Source organism: Drosophila bipectinata, chromosome XR, assembly GCF_030179905.1.
Source record: "Drosophila bipectinata strain 14024-0381.07 chromosome XR, DbipHiC1v2, whole genome shotgun sequence".
Classification (NCBI taxonomy): domain Eukaryota; kingdom Metazoa; phylum Arthropoda; class Insecta; order Diptera; family Drosophilidae; genus Drosophila; species Drosophila bipectinata.
In genome coordinates, this window is record NC_091735.1 from 18,380,264 (window position 1) to 18,394,934 (window position 14,671).

Consider the following 14,671-nt stretch of genomic DNA (forward strand, 5'->3'; position numbering starts at 1 on the left):
CCTCACACTTTCGGAATCAGCGCTCGAATGTCCACCGAACTGCGTACCACGATTTTTGATACCGAACAATTCATTTTCGACCGTTTTTTCGCAAAAATGGAAAGGCTAACCATCACGATTTTTTCCGATTTTCGCCGAAAATTTTTTTGTCCGATTTCGACGAAATTGGTATGCAATTCGAGAGACTTTGGGGCGCTGATTTCGAAAATGCCGAGCGTTGCCAGATCGGAGCTTAAATGGCCGAGATATGGGCTCTAGAATCTCTGTTTCTGGCCCGATCTGGCAACCCTGCACATTTTCGGAATCAGCGCTCGAATGTCCACCGAACTGCGTACCACGATTTTTGATACCGAACAATTCATTTTTGACCGTTTTTTCGCAAAAATGGAAAGGCTAACCATCACGATTTTTTCCGATTTTCGCCGAAAATTTTTTTGTCCGATTTCGACGAAATTGGTATGCAATTCGAGAGACTTTGGGGCGCTGATTTCGAAAATGCCAAGCGTTGCCAGATCGGACCACAAATGGCCGAGATATGGGCTGTAGAAAGTCCAATTTTGGTCCGATCCGGCAGCCTTGCACATTTTTGGAATCAGCGGTCAAATGTCCATCGAACTGCATACCACGTTTTTCGATATCGAACAACTCATTTTCGACCGTTTTTCGACTCGATATTATTACAACGCAATATCGATAGTCAATCCGATTCTATTTTGCGCACTATAGCACAGCTAATGTGCTGCAAAGCGCACTATCGCCCAATTGATGTGCTGCAAAGCGCACTATCGCCCACTTGATGTGCTGCAAAGCGCACTATCGCACGTTTATGTGCTGTAAGCGCACTATCGATAGTAAGTTACAACAGAGGCGCTTTATAGCGATTGTGCTTGCGATTGCGCACTTTTTAAATTACCCATAACTAATATAATTTTGTATTTTTACATTTCATTTGAATTTTCTGATAAGTTTTATAAATACAGTTCAAATATAAATATGTTTTCTCTATGAATTTTAACAGTACAAAAAAATATTAGGTAAATATACATATATATCATAAAAGATAATTCTGGAAGTCCTTAGGCTAAGTCTCAGTCTCAAAGGTTTACTAAACAAAATAAAAAAAAACCACACGCGTCCCAGTAGGTGCCATAATTAATACCGCTCCACCACAACCACTGATGTCGGCTGCCACTGCGTCTCCTGGTCTTGAGCCTTTACCTTGTCCAGGGTCAAGGTGCTCTCGGCGAAAGCAGCATTCAAATTTCCAGCCAATTGCGGTTGATCTGACTGGACACTGGTCATGGCCACGTTAGTGGAACTGCGGCTCTTACGTTTTAAGGGACTGTAAAGTATATACATATTATTAAAGTTTATAGAAATTAAAAATTTGTCTAAGCCATTAAAATTACCTTCGCTGCTTGCGACAGGCCACCATGGAGGCCAAAACGGCTAGAATTATAATGGCTGCCAGTAGTCCAGATAATCCAGCCACCATTGTCATCATTCCATGCGGTTCCCCGTCAGAAGTGACCTTGGTAACTGCCAGGAGGTCGGGCGCGAACGGAGGGAGGTGCGGTAAGAAAGGAGAAAGCAACAGGTGAGTGATTGGTTCAAATCGTCGGGTGTGTGAAATGTAAATTGGAGCCAAGGTCAAAGCCGTGTAAAGGTAAACGAATCACGACGTTAAAGCCGAGAGCTTTAAAAAATGCGTAACTTTGGGGAATTTCAGCATTGGAAAAACGACCTCAAATTATGCATTTTAGAAAGTTGCATTCGTTTTAAAATTTTAAAAGTTGTATTAAATTAATTTTAAACCTATATCAATTAAAACATTTGTAATTTTTTGGTTTGTGAATTTTTTGAAACAGAATGTCTTTAAAAGTGTCTCTTTGTTATTATTGAAAAAAAATGTTGTAATTGAAACTTTAGTAAGCTTAAGTACTTTAACTTTAGTCTTAATCTTGAAAATGAAAGGCACTTTTTCACATTCTTATCATTTCCTAAGAAGTGCATATAAAAATTTTAAAAAATTTTATTTGTTTTGTGTAAAATACGCCCAAGAAACTTTAGCTTTTCAGGGACAGGTGTCTGGCGTTGAACTTCAACTTGATCTGAACCGTTTCCATCATCCGATTCCATTCAAACCGATCCGATTTGTTTCAAACCGATCGGATATACCGAAAGCCATATATTCAGGTTTATTTAACGACAACGCCGACGGCGTCAACGCACTTCCGGACTTTCTAAGCCGGAAGAATGAAAGGCAAGGAACCCATTTGGCAACTACATTTAATTAATTATATTAATTAATTAATTTCACTTACTCGAATCCTCGACCACGAATCGTTTGGCATTGGGTGATGATTGCATATAACCGCCCAGCTCCATTTTCAGGTCCATACTATCTGGGAAATGGGAAAAACAAGAAAACGAAAACCCACAAGAGGGCCGTTAACCAATTGTTCAAATACAAATTATAAATTAATGAAGTTACAGTGAAGATTGCTTAAAATATACTCAAGTTATATAAAATAAGAATTATATAAAGAATTATATAAATATGTATTTTTTTATATAAATGGTTTAAAATTAGTTTGATTTATTTGAATCCTTGAAGGGTATAGTTAAGAGAAATTATTATCCAACACTTAGATACATAATTATACATATGTACATAAAGGTCTCCTTTTTTGAGATATTTTTTATAAAATATAAAAATTAAATATATCTTTTTTTATTTCTATCCTTAATAATTAAAATAATTTTATTGTTGATTTATAGTTTTCCAAACTTTGATCTTGGGAAGTCGGACGGACTGTATTGGCCCAGTTGCAGCAGACAAAAAAAAAGCCCGAAAGCACGCTCGACTTAACTTTATTAATTTTTTTTTTTTGGTTATTTGATTAGGCAATTCCCCTCTGCCGCAGCCTCTGCTTCGGTTTCTGCCTCAGTCGCAGTCGCTGTCGCCGTCGCTGTAGCAGTAGCTAATTAATTGGTCGGAGAAGCTAAGCTGATGTCGCTTATCAGCTGAGGGCAATAATTTTTGCCCAAGTTGAGATGTCAGTGATTTATTTGGCCATAATTACTTTGATTTTATTGCTTACAGGCCATTTTCGGCATCTGGCTGCAGACGCGGCATTAAGAGACACTTTTCAGATAATATTTGTCACTAAACTAGTCAACAGGTGGAACTCCTTAAGTGGTTTCTTAAGAGACTTTGGAGTGAGACTTTAAAGATGCAAGATGCAAAATTTCTTATTAAAAAATGGTAATAACAGGCTGCAAGTTATATTTTTACTCAAAAAAAGTATTCCTAATTTTTTGGACAACAAGAAATTACTTATGTATCCCTTAGTCACTAAATTTTAAGCATTAATAACACTAATTTTTAAACTAACATTTATTTTCAACCCTAAAGAAGTATCCCTGTATTATTTTTGGTATCTTTAAACTTTTAACAAGAATTTTATCTGACATTTTTAGCAATTAGTCGCAGGTCTATCTTTACCTTTTTTAAGAAACAAAAACAAAAACTTTAAAAAGAACCTTAAACAAAAACGTGAGGAAGTAAAATTGGTTTAGAATAAATTTCCATTTAAGTTAATTTAGGAGATTTGGAACAAATTGCGGAATATCGCCACTTGTCACCACCACCACCTTGTTCATTTCGAAAGGGGGATTTCTATTTGAACGAAGTCCAAAAAAGGGAGTTTAATGGGCTGCCATGATTGGAATTTAAAGGCAATCCATTTGCCTGATTAGCACAGAATTTGTTTGTTTTTTTATTAGGTCTACACATGTTTTGCATGCGGATCGAATAACTATCAAAATAAAAAAAAAAACTACAGAAAATACAACGAAAGCTGGATTATAGATGAATACACTGTAAGAAAATAAAGAGAATGAAACTAGGGCCTTCTTTATAAAGATACGATTTTTTCAAAGATTATAGTCATGAAAATGGCTATTATATATAATATTATTTAAGGGAAATGGTTTATAGAATTCGAATGTTTTCTAGAAAAATAAAGAAGATTTCTTAGCTAAACTTCAGTTTCTTAACTCTTTTTCCCAAATGGAATATAAAATATAGTACTTATAGCTAAGTTATTAAAATATATATTCAAAATGAATATATTTATGAATAATTTTTGTAGACATGTTCATTTGTTTAGATAATGATTTAATGGTATCTTTTCAAACAGGAAGGAAAGCGCGAGACTAAGGAAATCGCCAGCCAAGTTTCTAGAGAAAGGCGACAACAAAGTTGGTTTTGTTTTTTTTTTGTTTATAAAACTATAAAAATATAAACTAAAATATAATATATATTTATAAAAATCGCATCTTCTTTTTTATTGCCATTATTATTATTTTGTCATCACCGCCGCCGCCATTAATAATTTAATTAATTTAATCATTTGTCGTGGCAACAATTTACAATTTAATTGCACGAATTACGGACTTTATAAATAACTCTCAGTGGTGAAATGGTTCGTTGTTGTTTTTGTTAATCTGATTTAAATAAATTAAATTTGGTGTTTTGGTGTTTTGCACTGTCATTAAATTTATACTAATCAATTGATTACCCATGATATAATGTGCGAAATAAAAACTTGAATTTCGAGAGCACTTTAAAATTAGGTAACTTTTTTTGTTGTTTTTTTTTGCTTCCAAGAACAGAATTGGACTTACAAGTTTATTATCAAGCTTATATATGGTATTGCGAATTTCGATTTTTGTTGTTCTTTAGTTTAGTTTAAAATATATATTTTTTTTATATTTTAATTTAATTTTTTTTTTGGCTTTATAACTGTGAACTAACGCCGCCGACACTCAGCGTCCGACTAATGCGATCTACGTAAAGTCGAAACGTAAACTTTCGATTGCGCCAAAAGCGGTAACGCCGACTGAGACGCCGGCAGCGCAGTCGACGTCGACTTTTCAAGCAGCTCTTTTCGGAATCAGACTTAACCCTCCAATAGCTTAAGATCCTCTAAGGTTTTGAGGAAATTTTAAGGTTTGTTTTCAAAATTTAAAAAGAGAAAAAATCAAGAAAAGTCTAAGATTTTGGAAAAGAGCTTCAAACACTTCTCACTCATACGCAGTTTGGGTTTTTTTGAAAATATGTACTAATGTTTCTTATATTTTATGAGTATTTAAAGAGTATTTTATTTTATAAAATATTTAAAGCAGTAAAAGTACTCATTGTTTTTAACCCAAATGTGTTTAAAATAAATTTTTTCTTACTTTATCTTCCCAATTATTTTGTAATTATTATAAAAACAATATCCTATTAATCCCAGACAAATAAAATTAAGGAAAACTTAAATATAAACTTAAGGAACCTTCAAAATATGTCGCTTAGTTGGGGAATATCCTTAAAATCATCCTTTGAAACCTCTGAAATATTAGTCTTTTTGAATAAATATTTCAAAAGTATAGGAAATAGGAAAATGATATAAATGTATTCTAGAAAAAAATCTAAGAAATATTTTTTAATTGAAATATAATTTACTTTAAGAATTTAAAGAATTCTAAACATTTCTTTTGCACTTTCGATACCTCAATGGGTTAAAAAGGAGGCGATCGGATGGAAAGGGGCTGTCAAGGCGGGATTTCTCAAGTCAAGTTGAGCTGCTTACGAAAATGATCTTAAATCTAATTAAAATGTAACGAACGCAATGGAATTGAAATTGAAATAGTAGCCAAATGAAAGCGATGCCAGCCCCTCAATGCCATCAAAGCAAGTAGCAACAAAAAAAACTAAATAGTGACAGCAGTAGATCAAGGCAAATACCTTTACCAATAGTGATAGATACTACATATATGTATATGTTGTATATATGATCCGATTTTTCATCTCGGTTCCATTAACCGACATGATTTTCCGATAAGTGATAAGTCCCGGACGGAGCGAGCATAGAAATAAACTTAGAACGCGACATGAGAAAAGAATTTGCGGTACATGGAGGCGGGCGCCTCTTCTCAGATGCTTGAATTTAAATCGATTGTAGAAATTTCTACAGTCTTGGTTAGAATAATAGGTATTTACTTGAGAACATTTTAAAGACAATACACGATTTTTAAGTTTTAAACAACTATTTTAGTCACGGGATTACGTTAAGATTTAAAGTTAGATATTTAAAACATTTTCTAGAAATATTTTTTGTCAAAATTTTAGCTCATTCATTATCTGTCCAAAGCAAAAATTGAAAGCTAGTTTCTATGTCATTTTACGTAAGCTATATTACTTACACCGTAGTTCGCTTTTTATGTAGTTTTTAGCTTTTTTATTGTTTCAAACAGTTAAACTTCTTAACAGTTTAATTAGGTTTTTTACAGTTATAAAATATATTGCTATATATTTATTATTATTTTAATGTTTTTTGAGAGATTTTATTATTTTGCTTCATAAACCTTGTAATACTAAAGCAATTTTCTGATTTTATCGATAATTTTTGATAAATTCTTTGCATTTTCCCTTTAATATCTTTCATTTAAATATCTTTCATTTAATGGAATAAAGTGTTTAAATAAGTGTACAAATAATTCATATTTTAGACACAAACATAATCCTGTCTTAGCTTTCTACCTATTTCTATCGATAGTTTTTGATTAATTATTGTAACTACCTCTTAAAATTTATAATTTCCTAAAAAGATCTTAAAAAAGATTATATTATTATTGTAGACACAAACATAATGCTAACTTAGCTTGATGAATTCTTCGCATACTTTTATAGAACCAAGTCCTCAATAAATAATATTAATTTTATAGACTTATAGGTCCTTATAGGTATTTATAGGTCTTAGACTTATAGGTCCCTTAAACTATTAGGTATTTAACGCCCTAATATTAGGTATATTAGGTCCCCAAAACTAATTGCAAGAAAATCTTGATTTATAAGCCGAGATAACCCATAGAAAATGGCTCAAAAAATAACCCTTCCTATATAGGTTATTTCTATTTATTCTAAAATTTCTGCCACAGTTGTAGATGCCAACGCCAGCCACGCCTACCTAACTCCCTTTCAGATGGAAGACAAGTGTTTTTTTTTTCGCAATGACGCAGATGGCTAATTGTTTTTTTTTCTCCGCTTTTTTCTCTCAACGTTTTTTAGACTTGAAGTTATTTTCTAAAAACCTGGTACTTTACGACCAGGGTTGGCAGTATTTGCTCCAACTCCAAAATGACTCATAGGTATTTTGGCGCTGGAGCTTATCAAAAGCAATCAGAGATTCTTCGAGTGGCCTCGTTTCATCAAAAAATAAATAAATTGTCTTATCTTTTGTGTACAGATTTTTTTTTAAATAGTCCACATATTTAATTTTATTTCTGATTTCTAATCAATGATGTTGATTAGGTTATGAGTTAAAGGATCTTCTTGAAAAAGTGCTTTGTCATTTTCGGACTAGAGGGGTTTTCCCAGTTTTCGAATATAGAAATGGAAATAAATATTGAGCGCAAGATTAGGACGCCCCCAACTACCAACCATGTGATTTTGAACTTTCTAATCAATGGACAATTTGCACAACTTGTTCACATTCTGTCCACTCATCTCCGGTGTGGGAATAGTACACTGAGAGTATTTTTCAACTGCATTTTATTCGAATTTTATTAGCGTTAACAAATCCTGCTTATTTATGTTTTAAAATATCAGAAAATAGCTTTATTATTACAAGCTTCATGAAACAAAACCTTATGGTACATAAAACACTTAAGTTTTGAACTATTACGTCATAAAATCTCTCAAAAAACCTTAAAATTATAACACATTCTATAACTGTACAGAACCTAATTAAATTATTGTGCATTTTGAAATTTTAACAAGCTAAAAGCTAATTAAAAAGCGAACTATGGTTTAAGTAATATATTTAGTTTACGTAAAATGACATAGAAACTAGCTTTCAATTTTTGTTTTGGACAGATAATGAATGAGCTTATTCAATTTATACTCTATATTTGATTAGAAATAAGCTAAAATTTAATTAAAAATAATTGTATGCATTATGAAACCAAAACAAGGGAAAACTTTCTTAACAAAACACATTTTTTTACCAACACATGGTTTAATAAACACGAAATTTAAAACGATTAAGCTTCAAAAAACTCAAAATCTAGGCATAATTTTATATAATTAAGAATTTAGAATATAATTTTGTATAATTTAGAATTTAATTTAGAATTTGATTTGAATTTTTTGCTTTAAATTACAAAACTGATCATATAACGCTAACTAAAACCAAGTCCCAAGTCTCAATCTTTGTTTGAAAAACTTCAAACACAGACTATTTACCTACTTTATTTACCCTATTTTTTGTTTTCTTTAACTTGAAAAAAATGATCAAGTGCTACACGCACTTATTTCTAAGAAGCCCCGTCTACAATATTATTTGGACTACCAAAAATCATGACACAGGCAAATGATAATGACGTAGCCAAAGTGGGCAAACAAATTGCCATAAATAAACCGCAATCTGCCTCCCAATTTTAGACAAGGATCTTTATGTGAGAGTATATATATGTATGCATGTATGTATATAATAATAGTCAATCAGTGATTGAGACAGACGGGCCCAGACCACTCGGCATTATCTTTATTTTTTTTTGGCACAAGTTTCTTAGCCCAGATAGCAAGGCAGCCCTCCGTCACTTTCGCCTCAAGAAATTGCTTTTGTTGTCACATGAATTTGCGTTTTAGAAAAAAAAAATAAAATAAACAAATAAAAAAAAATAGTAAATAATAAATAATAATGAACAATTGTCGTGTGGTCGTCGCTCGTCCACTTGTTGTTTATCAGCAAATTACAATTGTGGCCATAAAAATCAAACTGAATACTGAAATTATCGATTAACAACTGCAGCTTGCCAGAGTTTGCCTTTTTGTTTATTTGAAAATGCTTTTAATTTCCCCATTCCCCCCCATTCAGCAAACAACAGTTGGCGGATCTTAAAAGACACAATTACGTGGCACAGCAGGGACTCATGGAAATAACTACGTATTTCCCGATTTTCTTTGGGCTTTAACTTGTTGTGACTAAGATTTTTTTAATGCAGTTAGGGGAAAACTTATAGGAATCTTTAAAAAACTATATATAAGTAGTATGTTGGGAGTAGTATGTTTTTTTGTTCTTGAAGTATATTAGAAAATATATTAGACTAATATAAGTATATATTATTCGAATAAATTGCATAAGAAAATTATAAAAATTGATCAACTTTAAACAAAGTAAAATTAGCTTCTAGAAAGAGTGTAGCTTAACAAAATATGTCTTATACATTGGGTTTAAATAAATATATGGATGTATAAAATATAAGAAAAAAGTTAGAAGGAAATAAGTATTCAAAATATCTTCTAAATTTGACTTTAGCTTTGATTTAATTTTTAATATTTTTAAGAAAAGAAATGTTTGGAATGAAAAGCTTTTTTATGTTAAAAGGTTCTAAAATAAACTATGTTGAAATGTTTTTTAGATATATAATGTATCAAAATATTAGGAAGAACGAATTAAATCATTACTTTTAACTTAAAAATGTGTATATACATACATATGTATTTATTCTATTATAAATATTAAAAAATATTACCAGACTAACATTTCAAAATCCTCTATATAAAAAACTATATTTTGTCGGCTTTTCACCTAAAATATATACTCAGGCCCGACTATTTTCCGGCCGTCAAGCAACTAAATGGCTTTTAACTTCCTTACATTATAGATTTTCTCGTTTTCCTCATTATAGGAATTTCCGTCATAAATTCCGAATTTCTCAGCATTATTTTTCCTGTTTTTTTTCTGCCAGATGGTATCTCTGGAAATTGTTCCCTTCCCAGCTTTCCAATTGACGTTCGTAATTAAATTAAATAAAAACGTTTGTCTTAAATGCAATCGTAAATGTATCTTTTGTACACTTACATTGTTTTCTTGTTTTTGTATTTATTTGGTTGCTGGTTTATTTATTTACCTTTGTATGTTTTTTGCGCCAATTGTTGGCGACCAAAATAAAACGAAACAAAAATAAACAAAACTGAAAATTTGTAGCACTTAAAATTTGAGTCAACAATCAGTGCACTGTGTCTCGACTTATTGCACTTGTTTTTATGTTTCTTGTTTTTGTATTTTTGTACTTGTTTATTTTTTATACAAAGAGTATTGGTTTTTTGTTATTTATTTTACAGTTTTTGAGTCTTTTTTTTTTTTTGTGCAATTAATGTTACAAAAAACGTTGCAATGCGAATTATTTACAAACGCATTTTTGCTGATATTGTTTCGTTAATTTATTTACACGTAATTTGTATATATATTATTCTTGATTTTTCTGGTACATTTTTGTACGTTTTTTGGTTTTTGGGGGGGAACTTGTAACGTCAGAGGCAGATGCCCCAATGAAAAAATCGACAAAAGATTTTCCTCGCCTTGCTTATAGATTCTATATACACTATATGTCTGTCGGATCGAATACATATATCTTCTTCAACCAAAAACGAAACACAGTCGAGCGAGCACATTATTCGTTTTTATTTTAAAAATAAAACTAGGGAATGTGTCTATAGAAAATCTCTGTCACAAAACAAAAGGCCTAACCAGGGTAAACAAAAAGAATGAAATATAAAAATTGTTAAAAAGTCTTTTATTTTTCCAAGTGCACGTGCAAAATTCGTGACGGAATTGGCAAATTCCTAATTGCAGATTACAAACCATGAGACAATTTATGCAAATTCTGAAAAGGTTTTCCGCTTGTTACAGCATTTCTGGAGTGTCATCGTTGACGAGGCACTGAGAGAAAAATTTAAGGCATTTAGAAATGAATTTTTAAGAATTCAAAATAATTTTTTCTCAGTTTTAAAGCCTTATTTAAGACATTAAATGACTAATATAATCCCTTGTAATCTTTTATCATATTTATATATTTTTTTGCAGTGCAGCCTGCTATTACGACTGACGCTTCCCATTGACGCAAGTGGCAACAATAGCGGTAACAAATGCCGGCAGCAACAATTACTTGTGATAACAGCCACATTAATTTTATTGTCAAAAAGCATCCGACTGCCCATTGCTCCCTGCTCCACCACCCACAACCCCCCCACCCCACTATATACGTATGCATATATACTATATAGATACATATATCTGTACCTCTGCCGATCGAGCTTAGCAATATAAATTGCCGTTGCGCCTGATAAATTACACTAATCGCCGTTGGCGTTGTCGGCGATCGAGCTTTGTTTGCCTCCCAAAACCGCCCACACCTGCCACTCCCCCACTCCCTGCCACGCCCCCCCGCTTGTCAAACACGACACGATCTTGTCTAGGAATAACTGACTGATGGCAGGTAATATTTGGTATGTATTTCAAATAATGGAAATGATTTAAATTAATTAAAATATATACTTATAACAAGAAAGGAAAGCTAACTTCGGGCGGAGCCGAAGTTTATATACCCTTGCAGTTAAAACCGGATATATATCGCAAACATCGGATATAGTTGGCCGATCCTTATGGGAATAGGAATATATAATCCAATTTATTACAATACAAAATCTAAAAAAAGTCCCAAACTTCTATCTTCAAAAATACGAAAGTTGATATTTCTACCAAATACCATTTCCGATCGTTCAGTTATATGGCAGCTACAGGATATAGTCGGCCGATCCTTATGAAATTTGGCATGACGTTATGTTTTGCCAAAAATAGCTCTCATGTCAAATTTGAACTCTCTAACTCTAAAAACACCAAAGTTATACCATTTCCGATCAATCAGTTATATGGCAGCTATAGGATATAGTCGGCCGATCCGGGCCGTTCCGACTTATATACTGCGTGCAAAGGAAAGAAGGGTGTGTGCAAAGTTTCAAGACGATAGCTTTAAAACTGAGACTAGTTCGCGTAGAAACAGACAGACGGACAGACAGACGGACAGACGGACAGACGGACATGCTCATATCAACTCAGGAGGTGATCCTTCACTGCGTTGCACACTTTTGGACAAAATTATAATACCCTCTGCAAGGGTATAAAAATTAAGAGAGAAAGTGTTGGTAGATTCATTCTAATTATTATTAATTATGAGGTACTAAAAATTCAATATAAATAAAATAAAGACGCAACAAATAGGTATTTAGTTTATCTGTGAAAACGCCACTCATAGGAAAACAAGAACTTTCTTATACATAAAACTGGAAATAATAATTTTTCAAAATACGAAAAGAAAAGTATAAAAATCTCCTAATAAACACCTTTTTTCAAAAAATTCACCAAATTAATTGGTTTAGGGGCTCCTTTCAAAATTGGTAGGATATTGGAGGATATTGGTATAGGGGTCCATCCAAAGACGATAGCTTCGCCAAAAATGATCGGATTCCCAAGCGGAGTACCTTAAACGATTTCTAGATGGATTCTCCACCGTTCTGCATCAAAATACCAACACAAAATATTTTTCAGATTTTTTGTCCATTTTTCCTGATGGGATCCCTTAAAAATGGGGTTGTTCCCTATAGGGCCCACAGTGATGGCCATATCTTCCCCAATTCTGATTCGATTCTCAAGCGGAGTACCTTAAACGATTTCAAGATCGATTCTCCATGGATCTGCATCAAAAGCTGAATACAAATTTTTAAATCAATTTTTTGTAAATTTTTCCTATGGTACTTTTTATAAAGATACTTGATGAAATACTTGAAAAATGTATTTAAACTAGCTCAAATTTTAATATTTTAGATGTTTGTTGGAAATAAAAGTTCTTTATCAGCTTAGATAGCAAAGATCTGTCTGATTTGAAAATTGGACAATTATTAGATGAGTTATAGTTATGAGAAGTGGTTTCAGAAGAATGGTTAAATTTTCTCCATTTATATTTTCCTTGCTTTCGTCTTAATAAGCTTATTGAGAACTTTTTCTTTAAGTGTAATTTTAAAAAGTAAAAGTGAAATGTGAAAATGAAAGGTTAAAGTTTCATTACTTACTTCATTACGTTTCTTGTGCCTTAAATATTACTTAATATTAGCGAGGTAGGTGACACCTATTCGAAGCTGGTCTGTTTACAGCTAAATAATGTATCAACAGGTGCAATTTTTATGACGACTTTTTTCATGTTGGTTACTATTTGAACTTAATATTGGCAAATATTTGCAGATATTTCAAAGTTTACAAAATGCAACATTTTAACAGTTTAAGTTGTAAACATTATTAATTTGATGATTAAATTAAAAATATGTAATTTATAAACTTATAAGTTTTAAAACGAAAAGTTGAAGTTTTTTTTGAATAAGTTTTTCTATGAAATTTGATCCATTTTCTATGAAAATTTATGTTATCACTTACCACTATCCTCCTTTTTTTAGATTTCGATTTAAATTTTGATAAAACTTTCCAAATATTTTTGATAACAAAAATGAATAAAAATTAAAAACTTATAAATGATGTGCTAAATAATGTGCTTATATTTTGGAATGCAATTTCTGCGCTAAATCAACCCAAATTGAAGGGTCCTTTTATCCTGGGGGCATCCTTCAGAGCACCATATGCTAGTATAACCTCCAATAATAATCGATCGAGAGAGTGAGAGATCGAATGGAGGTGATCGAGAATCCTTGAAGGATCTCCTAGAGCGACTCCTTGCTGGCCTTCTTGTTCCTATTTATGCCGAGGTATTCCCACCAGGATGTACGAGTTCCGGACCTTCCGCCGGCCGATGAGGAGGCTGCTTCTGCGCCTCCGGCTGATGCTCCTGCCGCCGCCGTAGCCGCCACCGCTGTCGCCGCAACATTCCTGGCTGTGGACGGTGTGGTGCCGCCAGCCTGCGCCTCCATGGTGACCGTCCGGTTATTTTCCGCCTCCCGCAACGCTGCCCGGGCGCTCTTCCGGCTGACAGCCGACTTGGCCGTGCGCATCGTGTCCACCGATACTTGGTTCATGTTGGCCAGGCTGGGACGTGGGGTTATGCCGCCATCCTGGGCACGACGGTGATGCCGATGGTTTCCGCCAAAGACTTTGCTCAAATAGGGCATACACATCCTGAAGCTGAAGCACCGAGCACCGGAGAAGCACAGAACCGGAAATCAGGAAGGGAAATCGCTTAACCGAAAGACAGCGGAAGTGGTGAGCGAATGTGGAACAGCGGTTGGCGTAAAACGGAAACGGAAATGGTAACAAGGGGCCGTTTAATTTTGGGGAATTGAAGTGAGCGAGTGCCGACAGAGTTGCACGTTTTAAAATTTTGCCTGTGACTGATTGGATAGGATCGAACGAACACACTGACATCGAATCCAAGGGATGCCACGTCAGCTTGTACAAAAAAAAATATTTCAAAATAGCAAGCCTTCTTTATGATTTTTTCTTGCTTTTTAATTTCATGAAAGAATTACTATTTTATGAAGAAAAACACCCACAAATTTTAGGTTTATTGGTTTATTTAATTTATACTATTAATTTAATTAGTTATTTAAAAAAAGGTGATAAAAAATAAAGCACTATTTCAAAGCCTGGTACTTAAGTGCTGGAAAAGGCAATATGTAATCTTGTTCTCATTATGCCATTTCCAACACCAGGCAACCCAAATAACACTCTTTAGCTATGATTATGAAAGGATCAGATGTACAAGATGATATATTATAAAACTAACCCCTGAGAACAGAATATAAGACTTTTAATTCTTAAATTCTTATTATTCT

General features: G+C 33.2%; 2 protein-coding genes across 4 annotated transcripts; both read right to left on the reverse strand.

Moving 5' to 3' along the window:
- Positions 1-928: 928 nt before the first annotated feature.
- LOC108131897 (uncharacterized) lies at positions 929-10,123 on the reverse strand. Of its 3 annotated transcripts, none has more exons than XM_017251005.3 (4): positions 9,967-10,123; positions 2,325-2,405; positions 1,410-1,539; positions 929-1,342 (listed from the first exon to the last, which is right to left on the reverse strand). In XM_017251005.3, the coding sequence occupies exons 2-4, from the start codon at positions 2,398-2,400 to the stop codon at positions 1,153-1,155; spliced, it is 396 nt and encodes a 131-aa protein (XP_017106494.2). In that variant the 5' UTR covers positions 2,401-2,405; positions 9,967-10,123; the 3' UTR covers positions 929-1,152. The 3 variants fall into 3 exon arrangements, with proteins under 3 accessions (XP_017106494.2, XP_017106493.2, XP_017106495.2); XM_017251004.3 differs by lacking the exon at positions 9,967-10,123 and adding an exon at positions 4,693-4,850; XM_017251006.3 differs by lacking the exon at positions 9,967-10,123 and adding an exon at positions 4,693-4,849 and having other exon boundaries at positions 2,325-2,401.
- Positions 10,124-13,418: 3,295 nt separating this feature from the next.
- On the reverse strand, positions 13,419-14,265 carry LOC108131899 (uncharacterized). The gene has a single exon (XM_017251008.3). The coding sequence runs from the start codon at positions 14,012-14,014 to the stop codon at positions 13,604-13,606; it is 411 nt and encodes a 136-aa protein (XP_017106497.2). The 5' UTR covers positions 14,015-14,265; the 3' UTR covers positions 13,419-13,603.
- Positions 14,266-14,671: the final 406 nt, after the last annotated feature.